This window comes from Bos grunniens, chromosome 5, assembly GCF_055505025.1.
Source record: "Bos grunniens cultivar Pamir isolate PY7600 chromosome 5, Bosgru_T2T1.0, whole genome shotgun sequence".
Lineage (NCBI taxonomy): Eukaryota > Metazoa > Chordata > Mammalia > Artiodactyla > Bovidae > Bos > Bos grunniens.
This window is the reverse complement of record NC_141169.1, coordinates 30,224,242-30,238,417: the sequence shown is the minus strand read 5'-3', so window position 1 is coordinate 30,238,417 and position 14,176 is coordinate 30,224,242. Positions and strand designations below refer to the sequence as shown.

Below are 14,176 nucleotides of genomic sequence, written 5' to 3'. Positions count from 1 at the left end.
AAAAGAAAGAAAGTAAAAAGGAAAAGGACGGTAATACTCATCAAAGGAAAGCTACAGTGGCTATAACAAACAATAAGTTACAAACAAACAAAGTTTGTTTGTTAAGTGTTTGTTAAGTTACAAACAAACAGAGTTTGTTTAAGTTACAGAGAAAAGTATATTGTGGTTTAGTTGCTAAGTCATGTCTGACACTTGAGACCCCAAGGACCGTAGCCTGCCAAGCTCCTCTGACCATGGGATTTCCCAGGCATACTGGAAAACATTCCCAGAATACTGGAGTGGGTTGCCATTTCCTTCTCCAGGGGATCTTCCCAAACCAGGAATTGAATCTGGGTCTCCTGCAGGCAGATTCTTTACCAACTGAGCTACAAGGGAAGCCTGAAAAGTATATTACTAGAGATAAATAGGATCATTCCATGATACTAAAGTAGCCAATTCATTGAGAAAACATAACAATTCTAAATGTTTCAGTTCAGTTCAGTTCAGTTCAGTCGCTCAGTCATGTCTGACTCTTTGTGACCCCATGAATTGCAGCACACCAGGCCTCCCTGTCCATCACCATCTCCCGGAGTTCACTCAAACTCATGTCCATTGAGTCGGTGATGCCAGCCAGCCATCTCATCCTCTGTCGTCCCCTTTTCCTCCTGCCCCCAATCCCTCCCAGCATCAGAGTCTTTTCCAACGAGTCAACTCTTCCCATGAGGTGGCCAAAGTACTAAATGTTTAGTCACCTAATAATAAAGATTTAAAGTACGTGGGGGAAATATGATAGACTATCAGAAGAAATAGAAAATTGCACAGTTGTAGCCAAACATTTCTATATCCCTCTTTCAATAAGTGATAAAGTTGAGAAAAAAACAACAGAAGACTTGAACAATACTATCAACTGATTTGAGGTAATTGTTATTTATATTCAATAACAAGATGAAAATTATAGTCAATGGCATACATAACATTTCCTAATATAGACCATATTCTGAGCCATAAAACAAATTTCAAGAAATTCACTAGATTTCAGATCATATGAAATAAGTTCTCTGACCCCAATGAAATTGAATTTGAAATAAATAAGAGCAAGAAGTCTCCAAATATTTGGAAACTAAAGAAATGACACTCTTCTAAATAACACATGGATCAAAGAAAAAATTAAAAATGAAATTATAACATGTATAAAACTGAATGAAAATGAAAACACAGCATTTTCATTTGGAGAGGGGGAAATATATGGAACAAAACACTAAAAACGTTAACAAGCCGAAGCAACTAGAACCTGTGCTCCGCAATAAGAGAAACCACTGCAATGAGAAGCCCACGCACCGCAATGAAGAGTAGCTCCTGCTCACTGCAACCAGAGAAAGCCCTGGCACAGCAACGAAGGCTCCGCACAGTTAAAAACAAAACAAAATAAAACCAATGTTATCAAATCAGTGACCTCAGCTTGTCCTTAAAGAAACTAGAAAAAAAAAAAAAAAAGAAGAGCAAATTATATGCAAAGCAAATAGTTTGTTCCAAAAGCGTAAGGTTGGCTTAACATTCACTGCTGAGAAAAATTAGACCTAAATAAATGGAGAGATATGCTATGATCAGGGGTCAGAAGAGTCAATGGTGTTAAGATTTCAATTCTCCCCAAACTGATATACAAATTCAATACATTCCCAGTCAAAATACCAGTAGGCATTTTCCCCCCAATAGAATTTGACAGATTGATTCTAAATTTCCTATGGAAAAGCAAGGGAGAAAGTAGTATGAACAAAGACAATTTTTAGGTTACGAATGTTTAAGTATTGAGAGAAATGCCCAAGAAGAGGATAAAAAGTTAAAAGGCCGATGTGAGAGAAGTTGGGCACAACTGAAAAACTACGAAGTTTAGGAACTAAAACTATATGATTTCAAGAATTATGAAACTTCAGTAATCAAGACACTGTGGTAGTGACATAAAGATACTTAAATAGTCAAGAGAACAGACTGGAGACTGTTAACCCACACATATATGGTCAATTGACTTTCAATAAAGGTGCAAATGCAATTTAATGGAGAAAGAGTAGTCTTTTCAACAAACAGAGCTAGAATAATTGTTTTTAAAAAAGAACTTAGATCCATATCTGATATGATATGCGAATATTAAAACAAAATGGATCATAGACCTAAATGTAAAATCTAACAGTATAAAACTCCTAGAAAAACACAAAAGAAAAAATGTACTGTCTTTGGATTTCTCTTGGCCAATAAACCCCTCTTCTATGAAGTGTTTAGGGGAAAGAAAAGGAGCTAGAAGTCAATTCACACACAATCACATTTCTTCTTGTAAATAACTATTTGATAAAAGCTCAGTAGAAAACAAATAAAAAAAAAAGAAAACAAATGAAAGCTATTGACTAAAATTAGATATCAATATTAGCTATAGAATAATTTTTTTATCAAAGTCACTCAACAACATATGTGATTCATTTCTTAAAAAGCTTGATTAACTATGATATGAAATTGAAAGCGATTAATACAGAACTGGAGCTTGTGGGGACTTTCCTGGTAATACAGTGGACAAGAATCCACCTGCCAATGCAAGGGACACGGGTTTGATCCCTGGTCTGGGAGATTCCACTTGCTGCAGAGCAACTAAGCCCATGTGCCACAGTTGCTGAGCCCGAGTTCTAGAGCCCATGAGCTGCAACTAATGTGCCCTTGTGCCATAGTTACTGAAAATCTGTGCTGCAAACACTGACGCCCCTGCACCTAGAGTCTGTGCTCTGCAACAAGAGAGGCTACCACAATGAGAAGCCTGTGCACTGAAATGAAGAGTAGCCCCCTCTCACTGCAACTAGAGAGAGAGCCTGCATGCAGAAATGAAGACCTAGCACAACCAAAAATAGTGAATAAATAAATCGTTAAAAAAAAAAAAAAAGAATTGGAGCTTGTTATCCAGAGTCTGGATCTACGTGAGTGATCACACCATTGTGATTATCTGGGTCGTGAAGATCTTTTTTGTACAATTCTTCTGTGTATTCTTGCCACCTCTTCTTAATATCTTTTGCTTCTGTCAGGTCCATACCATTTCTGTCTTTTATTGAGCCCATCTTTGCATGAAATGTTCCCTTGATATCTCTAATTTTCTTAAAGAGATCTCTAGTCTTTCCTAATCTATTGTTTTCCTCTACTTCTTTGCACTGATCTCTGAGGAAGGCTTTCTTATCTCTCCTTGCAATTCTTTGGAACTCTGCATTCAAATGGGTATATCTTTCCTTGTCTCCTTTGCTGTTCACTTCTCTTCTTTTCACAGCTATTTGTAAGGCTTCCTCAGACAGCCATTTTGCTTTTTTGCATTTCTTTTTCTTGGAGATGGTCTTGCTCCCTGTCTCCTGTACAATGTCAGGAACCTCCATCCATAGTTCATCAGGCACTCTGTCTATCAGATCTAGTCCCTTAAATCTATTTCTCACTTCCACATAAGGGATATGATTTAGGTCATACCTGAAAGGTCTAGTGGATTTCTCCACTTTCTTCAATTTCAGTCTGAATTTGGCAATAAGGAGTTCATGACCTGAGCCACAGTCAGCTCCTGGTCTTGTTTTTGCTGACTGTATAGAGCTTCTCCATCTTTGGCTGCAAAGAGCATAATCAATCTGATTTCGGTGTCGACCATCTGGTGATGTCCATGCGTAGAGTCTTCTCTTGTGTTGTTGGAAGAGAGTGTTTGCTATGACCAGTGTGTTCTCTTGGCAAAACTCTACTAGCCTTTGCCCTGCTTCATTCTGTACTCCAAGGCCAAATTTGCCTGTTCCTCCAGGTGTTTCTTGACTTCCTACTTTTACATTCTAGTCCCCTATAATGAAAAGGACATCTTTTTTGGGTGTTAGTTCTAAAAGGTCTTGTAGGTCTTCATAGAACCGTTCAACTTCAGCTTCTTCAACTTTACTGGTCGGGGCATAGACTTGGATTACCGTGATACTGAATGGTTTGCCTTGAAAATGAACACAGATCATTCTGTCGTTTTTGAGACTGCATCCAAGTACTGCATTTCAGACTCTTTTGTTGACTATCATGGCTACTCCATTTCTTCGAAGGGATTCCTGCCCACAGTAGTAGATATAATGGGCATCTGAGTTAAATTCACCCATTCCAGTCCATTTTAGTTCGCTGATTCCTAGAATGTTGACATTCACTCTTTCCATCTCCTGTTTGACCACTTCCAATTTGCCTTGATTCATGGACCTAACATTCCAGGTTCCTATGCACTATTGCTCTTTACAGCATCGCACCTTGCTTCTATCACCAGTCCCATCCACAACTGGGTGTTGTTTTTGCTTTGGCTCTATCCCTTCATTCTTTCTGGAGTTATTTCTCCACTGATCTCCAGTAGCATGTTGGGCACCTACTGACCTGGGGAGTTCATCTTTCAGTGTCCTATCTTTTTGCCTTTTTATACTGTTCATGGGGTTCTCAAGGCAAGAATACTGAAGTGGTTTGCTATTCCCTTCTCTAGTGGACCATATTCTGTCATATCTTCATGACCCAGATAATTACAATGGTGTGATCACTCACCTAGAGCCAGACATCATGGAATGTGAAGTCAAGTGGGCCTTAGGCAGTATCACTATGAACAAAGCTAGTGGAGGTGATGGAATTCCAGATGAGCTATTTCAAATCCTAAAAAATGATGCTATGAAAGCACTGCACTCAATATGTCAGCAAATTTGGAAAACTCAGCAGTGGCCACAGGACTGGAAAAGGTCAGTTTTCGTTCCAATCCCAAAGAAAGGCAATGCCAAAGAATGCTCAAACTACCGCACAATTGCACTCATCTCACATGCTAGTAAAGTAATGCTCCAAATTCTCCAAGCCAGGCTTCAGCAATACGTGAACCATGAACTTCCAGATGTTCAAGCTGGTTTTAGAAAAGGCAGAGGAATCAGAGATCAAATTGCCAACATCCACTGGACCATCAAAAAAGCAAGAGAATTCCAGAAAAAGATCTATTTCTGCTTTATTGACTAAGCCAAAGCCTTTGACTGTTTGGATCACAATAAACTGTGGAAAATTCTTCAAGAGATGGGAATACCAGACCACCTGACCTGCCTCCTGAGAAACCTGTGTGCAGATCAGGAAGCAACAGTTAGAACTGGACATGGAACAACAGACTGGTTCCAAACAGGAAAAGGAGTATGTCAAGGCTGTATAATTGTCACCCTGCTTATTTAACTTCTGTGCAGAGTACATCATGAGAAATGCTGGGCTGGAGGAAGCACAAGCTGGAATCAACTGCCAGGAGAAATATCAATAACCTCAGATATGCAGATGACACCACCCTTACGGCAGAAAGTGAAGAAGAACTAAAGAACCTCTTGATGAAAGTGAAAGAGGAGAGTGAAAAAGTTGGCTTAAAGCTCAATATTAAGGAAACAAAGATCATGGCATCCAGTCCCATTACTTCATGGCAATTAGATGAGGAAGCAGTGGAAACAGTGACAGACTTTATTTTTGGGGGCTCCAAAAATCACTGCAGATGATGATTGCAGCCATGAAATTAAAAGAGGCTTACTCCTTGGAAGAAAAGTTATGACCAACCTAGACAGCATATTAAAAAGCAGAGACATTACTTTGTCAACAATGGTCTGTCCAGTTAAGGCTATGTCTTTTCCAGTAGTTATGTATAGATGTGAGAGTTGGACTATAAAGAAAGCTGAGCACCGAAGAATTGATGCTTTTGAACTGTGGTGTTGGAGAAGACTCTTGAGAGTCCCTTGGACTGCAAGGAGATCCAACCAGTCCATCCTAAAGGAAATCAGTCCTGGGTGTTCATTGGAAAGGACTGATGCTGAAGCTGAAACTCCAATACTTTAGCCACCTGATGTGAAGAACTGACTCAATTGAAAAGACCCTGATGCTGGGAAAGATTGAGAGCAGGAGGAGAAGGGGATGACAGAGGATGAGATGGTTGGATGGCATCACCAACTCGATGGACATGAGTTTGGGTAAACTCCGGGAGTTGGTGATGCACAGGTAGGCCTGGCGTGCTGCAGTTCATGGGGTCGCAGAGTCGGATATGACTGAGCAACTGAACTGTACTGACTGATCCACAGTCAGAGGAAATTGTCATTTGGAATCAAAGTTATCTAAGTCAAATATTATGAAAACAAAGTGAGTCTTTGAAAAAAAAAAATAAAGTAGCTGCTCAGGGAAAGGTTAAAAAGAAAGTTGCAATCCAAAACTTTTCATTTACTACTTACCTCTCTGGCTCGCTGGAGCTGTGCTTGCTCAATCCTACTGATGACATCCTGAACTGCAAATGGAATCTCAATATTAGGAACCTCTGATCTTTCTAGGACAGCTTTGTACATTTTGGTGAAATCGAAAATTTCTTTTTCTGCTTCATTTTCGTTTTTCTCAGTTGACATTTTGATAAATGTTTTGGGAAGTTGAGTGATTTTCTTTTATTTCTTCGTTTTTTACAAAATATAGGCAAATGCTTTTAAGCCATCCACAAGGAAGCTAGAAGTGGCTTTTCTTGCTCCCAGAGATTGTGGAGTACCCTGATCCTACCCATGGTGTTCCGGTCCTGGTGATGTCATATTAGATCCATTGTGACATTATCATTGACTCAAACACTTAAAGAGTGCTTACTGTATGCAGAGAATTAGGCATTCTATATGCTGTGATGGTAGCGGGTGAAGGGGGGAGGGTGGGTAGGAAAGAATAGACAACAGGAACTATAAAAGAAATAACGATATAGCATTGCTTAAATGAGCTTAAAAATCTAGGTGTTAGAATTCAGGATCCAGTATATCAATTTTAACTCCTGGTTCTTCTCTCTTCCTGAGGTTTTGCTTAAGAATGTTTAAGCTTGTAATGGAATAATTGCATTACAACTTCCTCAGCTGCCTCTCAACTTTTCCTAGACTTGTAGTAGCTTGGAAGATAGTATTTGGATGAAGATTACAATCTTTGCACTGCCTAGTGGCTCATTTATTCAAGGAGCCTGACTGAAGAAGGCTTTGAAGTTTCATAGTTGGCTGAGAAATTGAAGGGTATGCTTAGAGGCTGCTTTCTAACTGAAAAAATCACTTTGGGCAGCTCCTTTGTAGAGGAGGTGAAAATATTTTGGACACTGGAACAATTAAAGGACAGATGGTTTTGCTGGTGGTGTAGATTATTTTTTAATTTAAAAAAGTACAAAAAAGTACAGAAAATAATATAACAAATAGCCGTGTGCCTATCACCTAGAATGAACAGATATTAACATTTTGTCATATTTGCTGCAGATATTTTTAATAAAGCATTAGAGATAAAGTTTGTTATTCTCTCTAGATTCCTTCCTTCCCCGTTACCCATTTTTAGAGGGCAATAACAAGCATAAATCTGATGTATTTAGGGCCATAACAAGCATAAATCTGATGTATTTATGTCTAGTCTATGTTTATATAGTTTTACTGTAGGTGTGTTCCTAAACTATGTAAAACCTACATATGTAAAACTATGTAGGTTTTAGATTTTATACAAATTGTAGATGTATACCAATTTCTCTATGAGAACTATGAGTACTTTATGAGTGCTTGTTGAAAAACTTGTAAATTTAAACAATTTGTTTCAGTCCTTTGGAGAAAGGGATACAGGGGATCATAATGTAATTGTCTTTTAAAAGTATCAAGCAATATATAAATATTTTCCCTTCTCTTTAAGACCCTGTTGTCTAAGTTATCCCTCCCCTGTGGTCCCAAATCATCTTGTAAACTTCGTATTATTGTACTTATTGAAGTGTAACTATTATTTGTTTCTATCCACTAGTTGTTGAACTTCTCAAAACCAGATGCTGTACCTTAGGTCTCTTTTTTTCCTTTTTTGGCTGTGCTAGCTCTTCTATGCAGCATGCAGATTTTTGTTGCAGAGCACTGGCTCTAGTGCACACGGGCCTCAATAGTTGCAGCCTACAGGCTTAGTTGCCCTGTGCCATGTGGGATTCTATTTCCAATCAGGGATGGAACCTGTGTCCTCTGCATTGGAAGGTGGATTCCTAACCACTGGACCACCAGGGAAGTCCCTGTACTTTAGGTTTATCTAACGTTTGGCATACTCTTTTTCAGTACTTCCATGGAAATTGTCTAAAATATTTGTACATTCATTATAGTTTAAAATTCCTTCCTTGGTGGTCCAGTGGCTGAGACTCCGTGTTCCCAATGCAGGGGGCTCGGGTTAGATCCCTGGTCAGGGAACTAGATCCCACATGCTGCTACTAGGAGTCCACACGCCTCCACTAGACCAAGTGCAACTAAATAAGTAAGTAAGTAAGGAGATAAATAAATATTAAAACTCCTTTCCTTGTGGAAACTTCTCTGAGTCCGGAACATTTTCTTTTATTGTTAAGATTATACCCTCCTCCCCCTCCCCATGAGATATCACTCCCTCCTTTCCTATAAGTCACAATTAAGTCTATTTATTCAAGGGAGTTCATAATGTTTTCTGAAAGGGCCACAATTAAGGAGAATTATTTGTTTTTAGAAATGTGAGGTTTCATTAAAATATCCATCATTACCCAATATTCCTTGACATTATCAATTAATCTATTAAATTACTTTGTTGATAATATTATTAAATTATGAGGTCCTTTAATAACTTAATTCCTCTTGATTCCTTTACATTGCTTACCCTAGTAGGCATTCACAAAGTGGCCTACATGCTGGTCAACTAAACTAATTTAGTATTATTGTGCTTTCTCTCTCCCTCATACTTTTTATGCAGCATGGAATTCATCAGCAACTGGCAATGAAGGCTTTTTAAAACAAATTAAAAAAAAAAATCTCTTCAATTTGACGAGCATTTGTTGAGATATGACTATGTGGCTACCATTATCCTAGACTGTTAAGAATATATGATAGGGTACCCGTGAAGAAACTGAAAAACAACAAAAAAAGAAAAAAGAATTTAAGTTAGAATATAATATTCAAGTGCTAAACAAGGGACATGAAGAAGAGATCTGTGAGGAACGGAGTCTTTGGGAAAACCTTATGGAGAGAGAAGGTTGATTGACAAATGAAGGCATTCCAGATAAGGAAGATACCTTGAGCCATGGCTTTGGAGGTGAGTGCTGAGTTTGTACTTCAGGGGGAAAGTAACTGGTTTAATTGAAGTGAAGTAATCTTGAATTTAGACTTCCCTATCTGCCTGCAATGCAGGAGACCAGGATTCAATCCTTGTGTTGGGAAGATCCCCTGGAGAAAGAAATGGCAACCAACTCCAGTATTCTTGCCTGGGAAATCCAATGGACAGAGGAATCTGGTGGGATACGGTCCATAGAGTCACACAGAGGCCAACACAACTGAAGCGACTTAGCAGGCATACACACAAGGGAGATTACATGGGATATAATAACAGTTTGGTGAAAATGAAACCTTCAATTTAGGAAGATTTTTTGAAATAATGTAGTAGAAAAAATTTATTGAAAAATCAAGACATGATTATTTCAAACGACAAATGTCTGAGTTAAGATATAGAAGTGGGACTGTTGAGGGAGGGATAAATCCTAGTAAGTGTGGCTAAAGATGATAAAGAATTGGGATCACCTCACAGATAATTATAAAGATTAATTAAAAAATTTTTTTTTATTGTATTTCATTTGAATTGATGGCAGGACATCAATGAAGAGGCTATCCAGATTAAGTATTAATATTACCAAATAACATACTGAGCAAAGATGTGGGTACCTGATTCAAGAGAACGTGGGGCAAAGTTCTTTTAATGTGTGTCTTAGGGAAACCCACTCTCCCAGTGTTAGCCGCTCAGTCGTACCCGACTCTTTGCGACCCCATACTGTAGCCCACCAGGCTCCTCTGTCCATGAGATTTTCCAGGCAAGGATACTGGAATGGGTTGCCATTTCCTTCTCCAGGGGATCTTCCCAACCCAGGGATTGAACCCAGGTCTCCTGCACTGCAGGCAGATTCTTTACCAACTGAACTACGAGGGAAGCCCTAGAGGGCTCCTTCAACAGTAAAATGGGGCTAACAGTATTATTGCGTTGAATTGTTTAGATTAATTCACATATAATAGTTAGAATACTGCCAGGCCTTTAATGTGAACGGGTTGCTGTTAATATGTTTACCATTACTGCTGCTTTTTTCCCCTTCTCTTTTTTTTCTGCGAGTCATCGCCTTTTCAGTAGGGCCGGGCATTTTTCAGTACACTTTGCACAGTCTCGGCTACGACTGAAGTGACTTAGCATAGCATAGCATAGGTCTTGGGCCATGAGAAACTGCGGAGTTATTACGGTAACTCTCCAATGGGCCAGGGATAAAATGTGCCCGTAAAATTTTTCCACACCCCCGTGGCACAGAATGGTGCATTCCTCTGATAGATTGCACCCCCCCACCCCCATGTCAGATAATAGTACAGTCCAAACTGCGGCTGGAAAAGGTAGTGCAAAAGTTGAGCGCGCCGAGGATTTTCTCTTCTCCCGGAAGCAATTGTTCTCTAGAGCCGGAAACAGTTGCTGTTTCAAGGGAGGTGGGACAGGGCGGGTCAGGGCGCAGCGGCTGACGGCGGGGGAGGAGCCGGGTCCGCTGCCGGGTGGAGGGGCCAGGCGAGTGTCCTTATCCTAGCGATTGGGGCTCGGGCCTGTAAGCCAGTTGGAGTCGCGTCGGCGAGAACGATTGGGCCGAGCGGAGGAAGACATGTTGCTCTTCGTGGAGGTGAGTGGACTTGGGAACCTCATCGTGCTCTGAGGAGAGCTGGAGTGTGGAGGCGCCGGCCGGTCCCAGCGCCATGTGACTTTCCAGGCCGTACACGGCGCGGAGCCGGCAGACAGGCTGACACAGCACCTGGGCCGTGCAGGCCCGCGGCTCCGCGCTGCGCGCTTGCCGCACTTTAGGAGGCTGTGAGAGGGGCGAGTGCCTTGGTTGGGAAGAATCTGAGGTGGAGAATCGAGGCTTGTCTGGTGCGGCTTGAGGATCGGAGGAAGGGGAAAGCGTCCCATATGGACCTCCTAAAGGAGGCGAGCTGGGGGTGGGGGGGCTGAGGGCGGAGTCTGGGGAGAGAAGGGTAATCAGGTGGGCGCGTTCCGGGTGAAGCGAGGCCTCGCGCGGCCCTCTGGGAGCAGGCGAGCAACATGTGGGGCCGCCGAGGGAGGAAGGTGAAATTCCGTCTAAGTGTTCGGGAAAGAAAGTTGAAAGCTTCTTTGTAGCAGTCCCCACCAGATTTTGTTTGGTCCCCATCCCTCGTCTCTGGAACGTTCTGTGGGTGGAAAGCGAGTTACTGTGAACGGAGGAGAAAGCCTGTAGGATTTGGAAGCCTTGAAAGGCACCGCTTTGACCTTTTGTAAAAGTTAACTCAGGCAGCGACTCCGTGATGAGGGACCGGTTTTATGAACGGATAAGAGCCCTTTACAGGAAAAATTCCAAGAACGAGCGAAACCTAGTTCGGGCAAAGCTTTTTTTTTTTTTTGTATTGTTATTTAACAATTTGTTGTTCAGTCGCAAAGTCGTGTCAGACTTTTTGCGACCCTATGGACTGCAGCACTTCTATTACTTTAACCGGAACATCTGTTGTTGGCCTATTTCAGTTTTAAAGGTAGCGGATACCTGTTTTACATAAATACAAGGTTCGGTTTCTCTTATTTCTGTCTTTCTCTTGTGTGCAATGAGCATCAGCTGACTGCCTGGCTAATGCTTTGAGTAGATTCCAGATCGTATTGTTCTAGCATTGTGAAAACGTCACACCAGCAAAGCTGCAACCTCGCAACTTGGCACTTGTTAACTATGCCCATAAAAAGAATCTTTTCAATGAAAGAAGGAATTTACAGGTTGTAGAATGGGTCGGGAACCAGGGCCAGTCTGTGGCGGGTTTCTTTCAGAGTAAGGGAGGAATCTTAGTCCATAATATTCCAACATAAATAACGTGCTTCTACGGTTTTGTTTTTTAATCGACTGTGTAGCTGATAATTGGATATTAAAGAGGCAGCTACCTTTTAGAACATTTCAACATTGATACATTCACTGGAACATTCCAAGTACATCATGAAGAGATTTTAAGTTATTGAGTCTGTTTTGTTTTTCTAATCCTCACTGATTTCCTTGGGCAGAATAAGAAATCAGATATGATTTTAAACAGCCCCAGTTTGTATTAGGAATGTTATGCCAAGCAAATACTGCGGGTTTTAAGTGTATGTGTTTTACCCGGCAAAAGACTGTGAAGTTTCAGTTATATCAAGATGAATTCCAAAACAAACTTTTGAGTTCCAAATTGATCGCTTTGGCTTTGTTAAAACGTGAACGTTAATAATAGCTCCATTTATTGACAGCTTAAGCTGAACCTCTCTTATTTCTAAAACAACATTACAGTGTTCTACAGATGAGAAAACTGAGGTGAGAGGTTAAATAACTTAGTACACCTAAAATAGTGGAGCTGGGATTTAGATACAGGTCATTCTGATGCCAGATCATGACTCACTTAATGTTATGTATATCTAATATTTCCATTAATCATTTTCTTTGTAAATCAGTATTTGGCTTTTAGTTTTTTGTCATTGTTTCGTTTCTTTGTTTTTACATATAATGAGTTTTCCTGAAAATTAACAATGGCACTAAATATTTGAGCCTAATTACATGGTATTAAAATCAGTAAAATATAACACACTGGCGTTTTGGCATTTTGTTAACTAAATATTCAGTCCCTGTAACCTCATGATGTAGGAATTATTCTAAATGAGGGAACTAAAGCTCCGAAGTTTGATGTCCAAGGTCATTCAGGTGTAAATAATGTGAGGACTAAAGTCTGAAGTCTGACTTCTAGAACACAAGTCACTGATTCCAAAACTTACTTTTGCACTTACTTTCCAGTGACCCGAGGGTTCCTAATCTGGGTCCCTAAACACAGAACTTGGTTGAGGGAAAAAAATAATTACCTATTTATTTTCACTAGCTACTAATTGAAATCTAGGATTGAAAAAAATTAAAAATTATTGACATTTCAAATGGATGCACTGAGAGAAATGTTTTCATATTACAGTTTTTGCAGATATCATGAAATATTTATGTGTGTTGCTCCTTGTTAAATGTAAGAAAGTCTTGTTTAATTCATTAGTGAAGAAGCACATTTATTACTAAAATAGACATTTTAAAATATTTTGGTAACTATAATTTATTTTGTGGTTCTGCACATTTCATATACTTAAAAATATTCTGAGAAGAGATTCATAGGTTAATTGGACTACTGAAAAGGTCCAAGGAGATTAATAACCACTTGACTATAAACTAAGTTGCTTTGAATAGGAGTTCTCTAATGTAGGATCGATGAGTCCTCTGCAGTTGTGTTCAAAATCTTTTATTTGCATGCATTTTTCTGGAGAGACCCTAGCTTAATTATTTTATAACTGGAATCAGTGGGATAGAGGATATTAATGATAATACTAGAATAATAGTGGTGTACACATAAATTGTGCTTACTGTGTGTCAGGCCTCTTAAGTCTTGCTACATGTATACATTTATATACATCAACTCAAACCTACCTGTGAGGTAGGTAGCATTATTATCTCCATTTTAGAGATAAACTAAGTCACAGAAAATTAAAGAAACTTGCTCAAGATCATGCAGCCAGTGAGTAGAGCTGGAGTTAGAACTCTGAACTGCAGTATGTGCTGTGCTGTGCTTAGTCGCTCAGTCGTGTCCAGCTGTTTGCGATGCTATGAACTGTAGCCTGACAGGCTCCTCTGTCCATAGGGATTCTCCAGGCAAGAATACTAGAGTGGGTTGCCATGGCCTCTTCAAATTGCAGTTTACTGCAGTAGAAATCTATAGGCAGACAAGGAATCCTATTTTAAATAATACTTAAGATGTAACTTTTTAAAAACTTGATCTTGCAGACAAAGGGCTATACAGACTTCAGTAGTTTATTGTTTTTTTATCTCACCTCTGTTCTGAAGTAGACACATACAGTGTCTGTCTTTGGGTAGAGGTAAAAACTTTTGGGTAATATACCAAATTGTCAAACGTCCTCCAACATGCTGCTGCTGCTGCTAAGTTGCTTCAGTCGTGTCCGACTCTGGGCGACCCCTTAGACGGCAGCCCACCAGGCTTCTCCGCCCCTGGGATTCTCCAGGCAAGAACACTGGAGTGGGTTGCCATTTCCTTCTCCAATGCATGAAAGTGAAAAGTGAAAGTGAAGTCTCTCAGTCGTGTCCGACTCTTAGCGACCCCAT

General features: G+C 40.0%; 2 protein-coding genes across 10 annotated transcripts in view; one reads left to right on the top strand and one right to left on the bottom strand.

Moving 5' to 3' along the window:
- Positions 1-6,531, bottom strand: part of FAM186A (family with sequence similarity 186 member A) — an 83,942-nt gene extending 77,411 nt beyond the window's left edge. Inside the window, exon 1 of the mRNA XM_086403691.1 lies at positions 6,222-6,531. Within this exon, the coding sequence (XP_086259817.1) occupies positions 6,222-6,389 (168 nt within the window). The 5' untranslated portion in view covers positions 6,390-6,531. The remainder of the gene's footprint in view (positions 1-6,221) is intronic.
- Positions 6,532-10,507: 3,976 nt separating this feature from the next.
- The window catches only part of LARP4 (La ribonucleoprotein 4), a 71,663-nt gene continuing 67,994 nt past the window's right edge, over positions 10,508-14,176 (top strand). For 7 of the 9 annotated variants that reach the window (XM_086399460.1, XM_086399457.1, XM_086399459.1 and 4 more), the window contains exon 1: positions 10,508-10,672. In XM_086399460.1, the coding sequence (XP_086255586.1) occupies positions 10,655-10,672 (18 nt within the window). In that variant the 5' untranslated portion in view covers positions 10,508-10,654. Of the gene's footprint in view, positions 10,673-10,787; positions 10,918-14,176 lie in introns of those variants that run through there. The other 2 variants (XM_086399464.1, XM_086399462.1) reach the window with 1 other exon arrangement.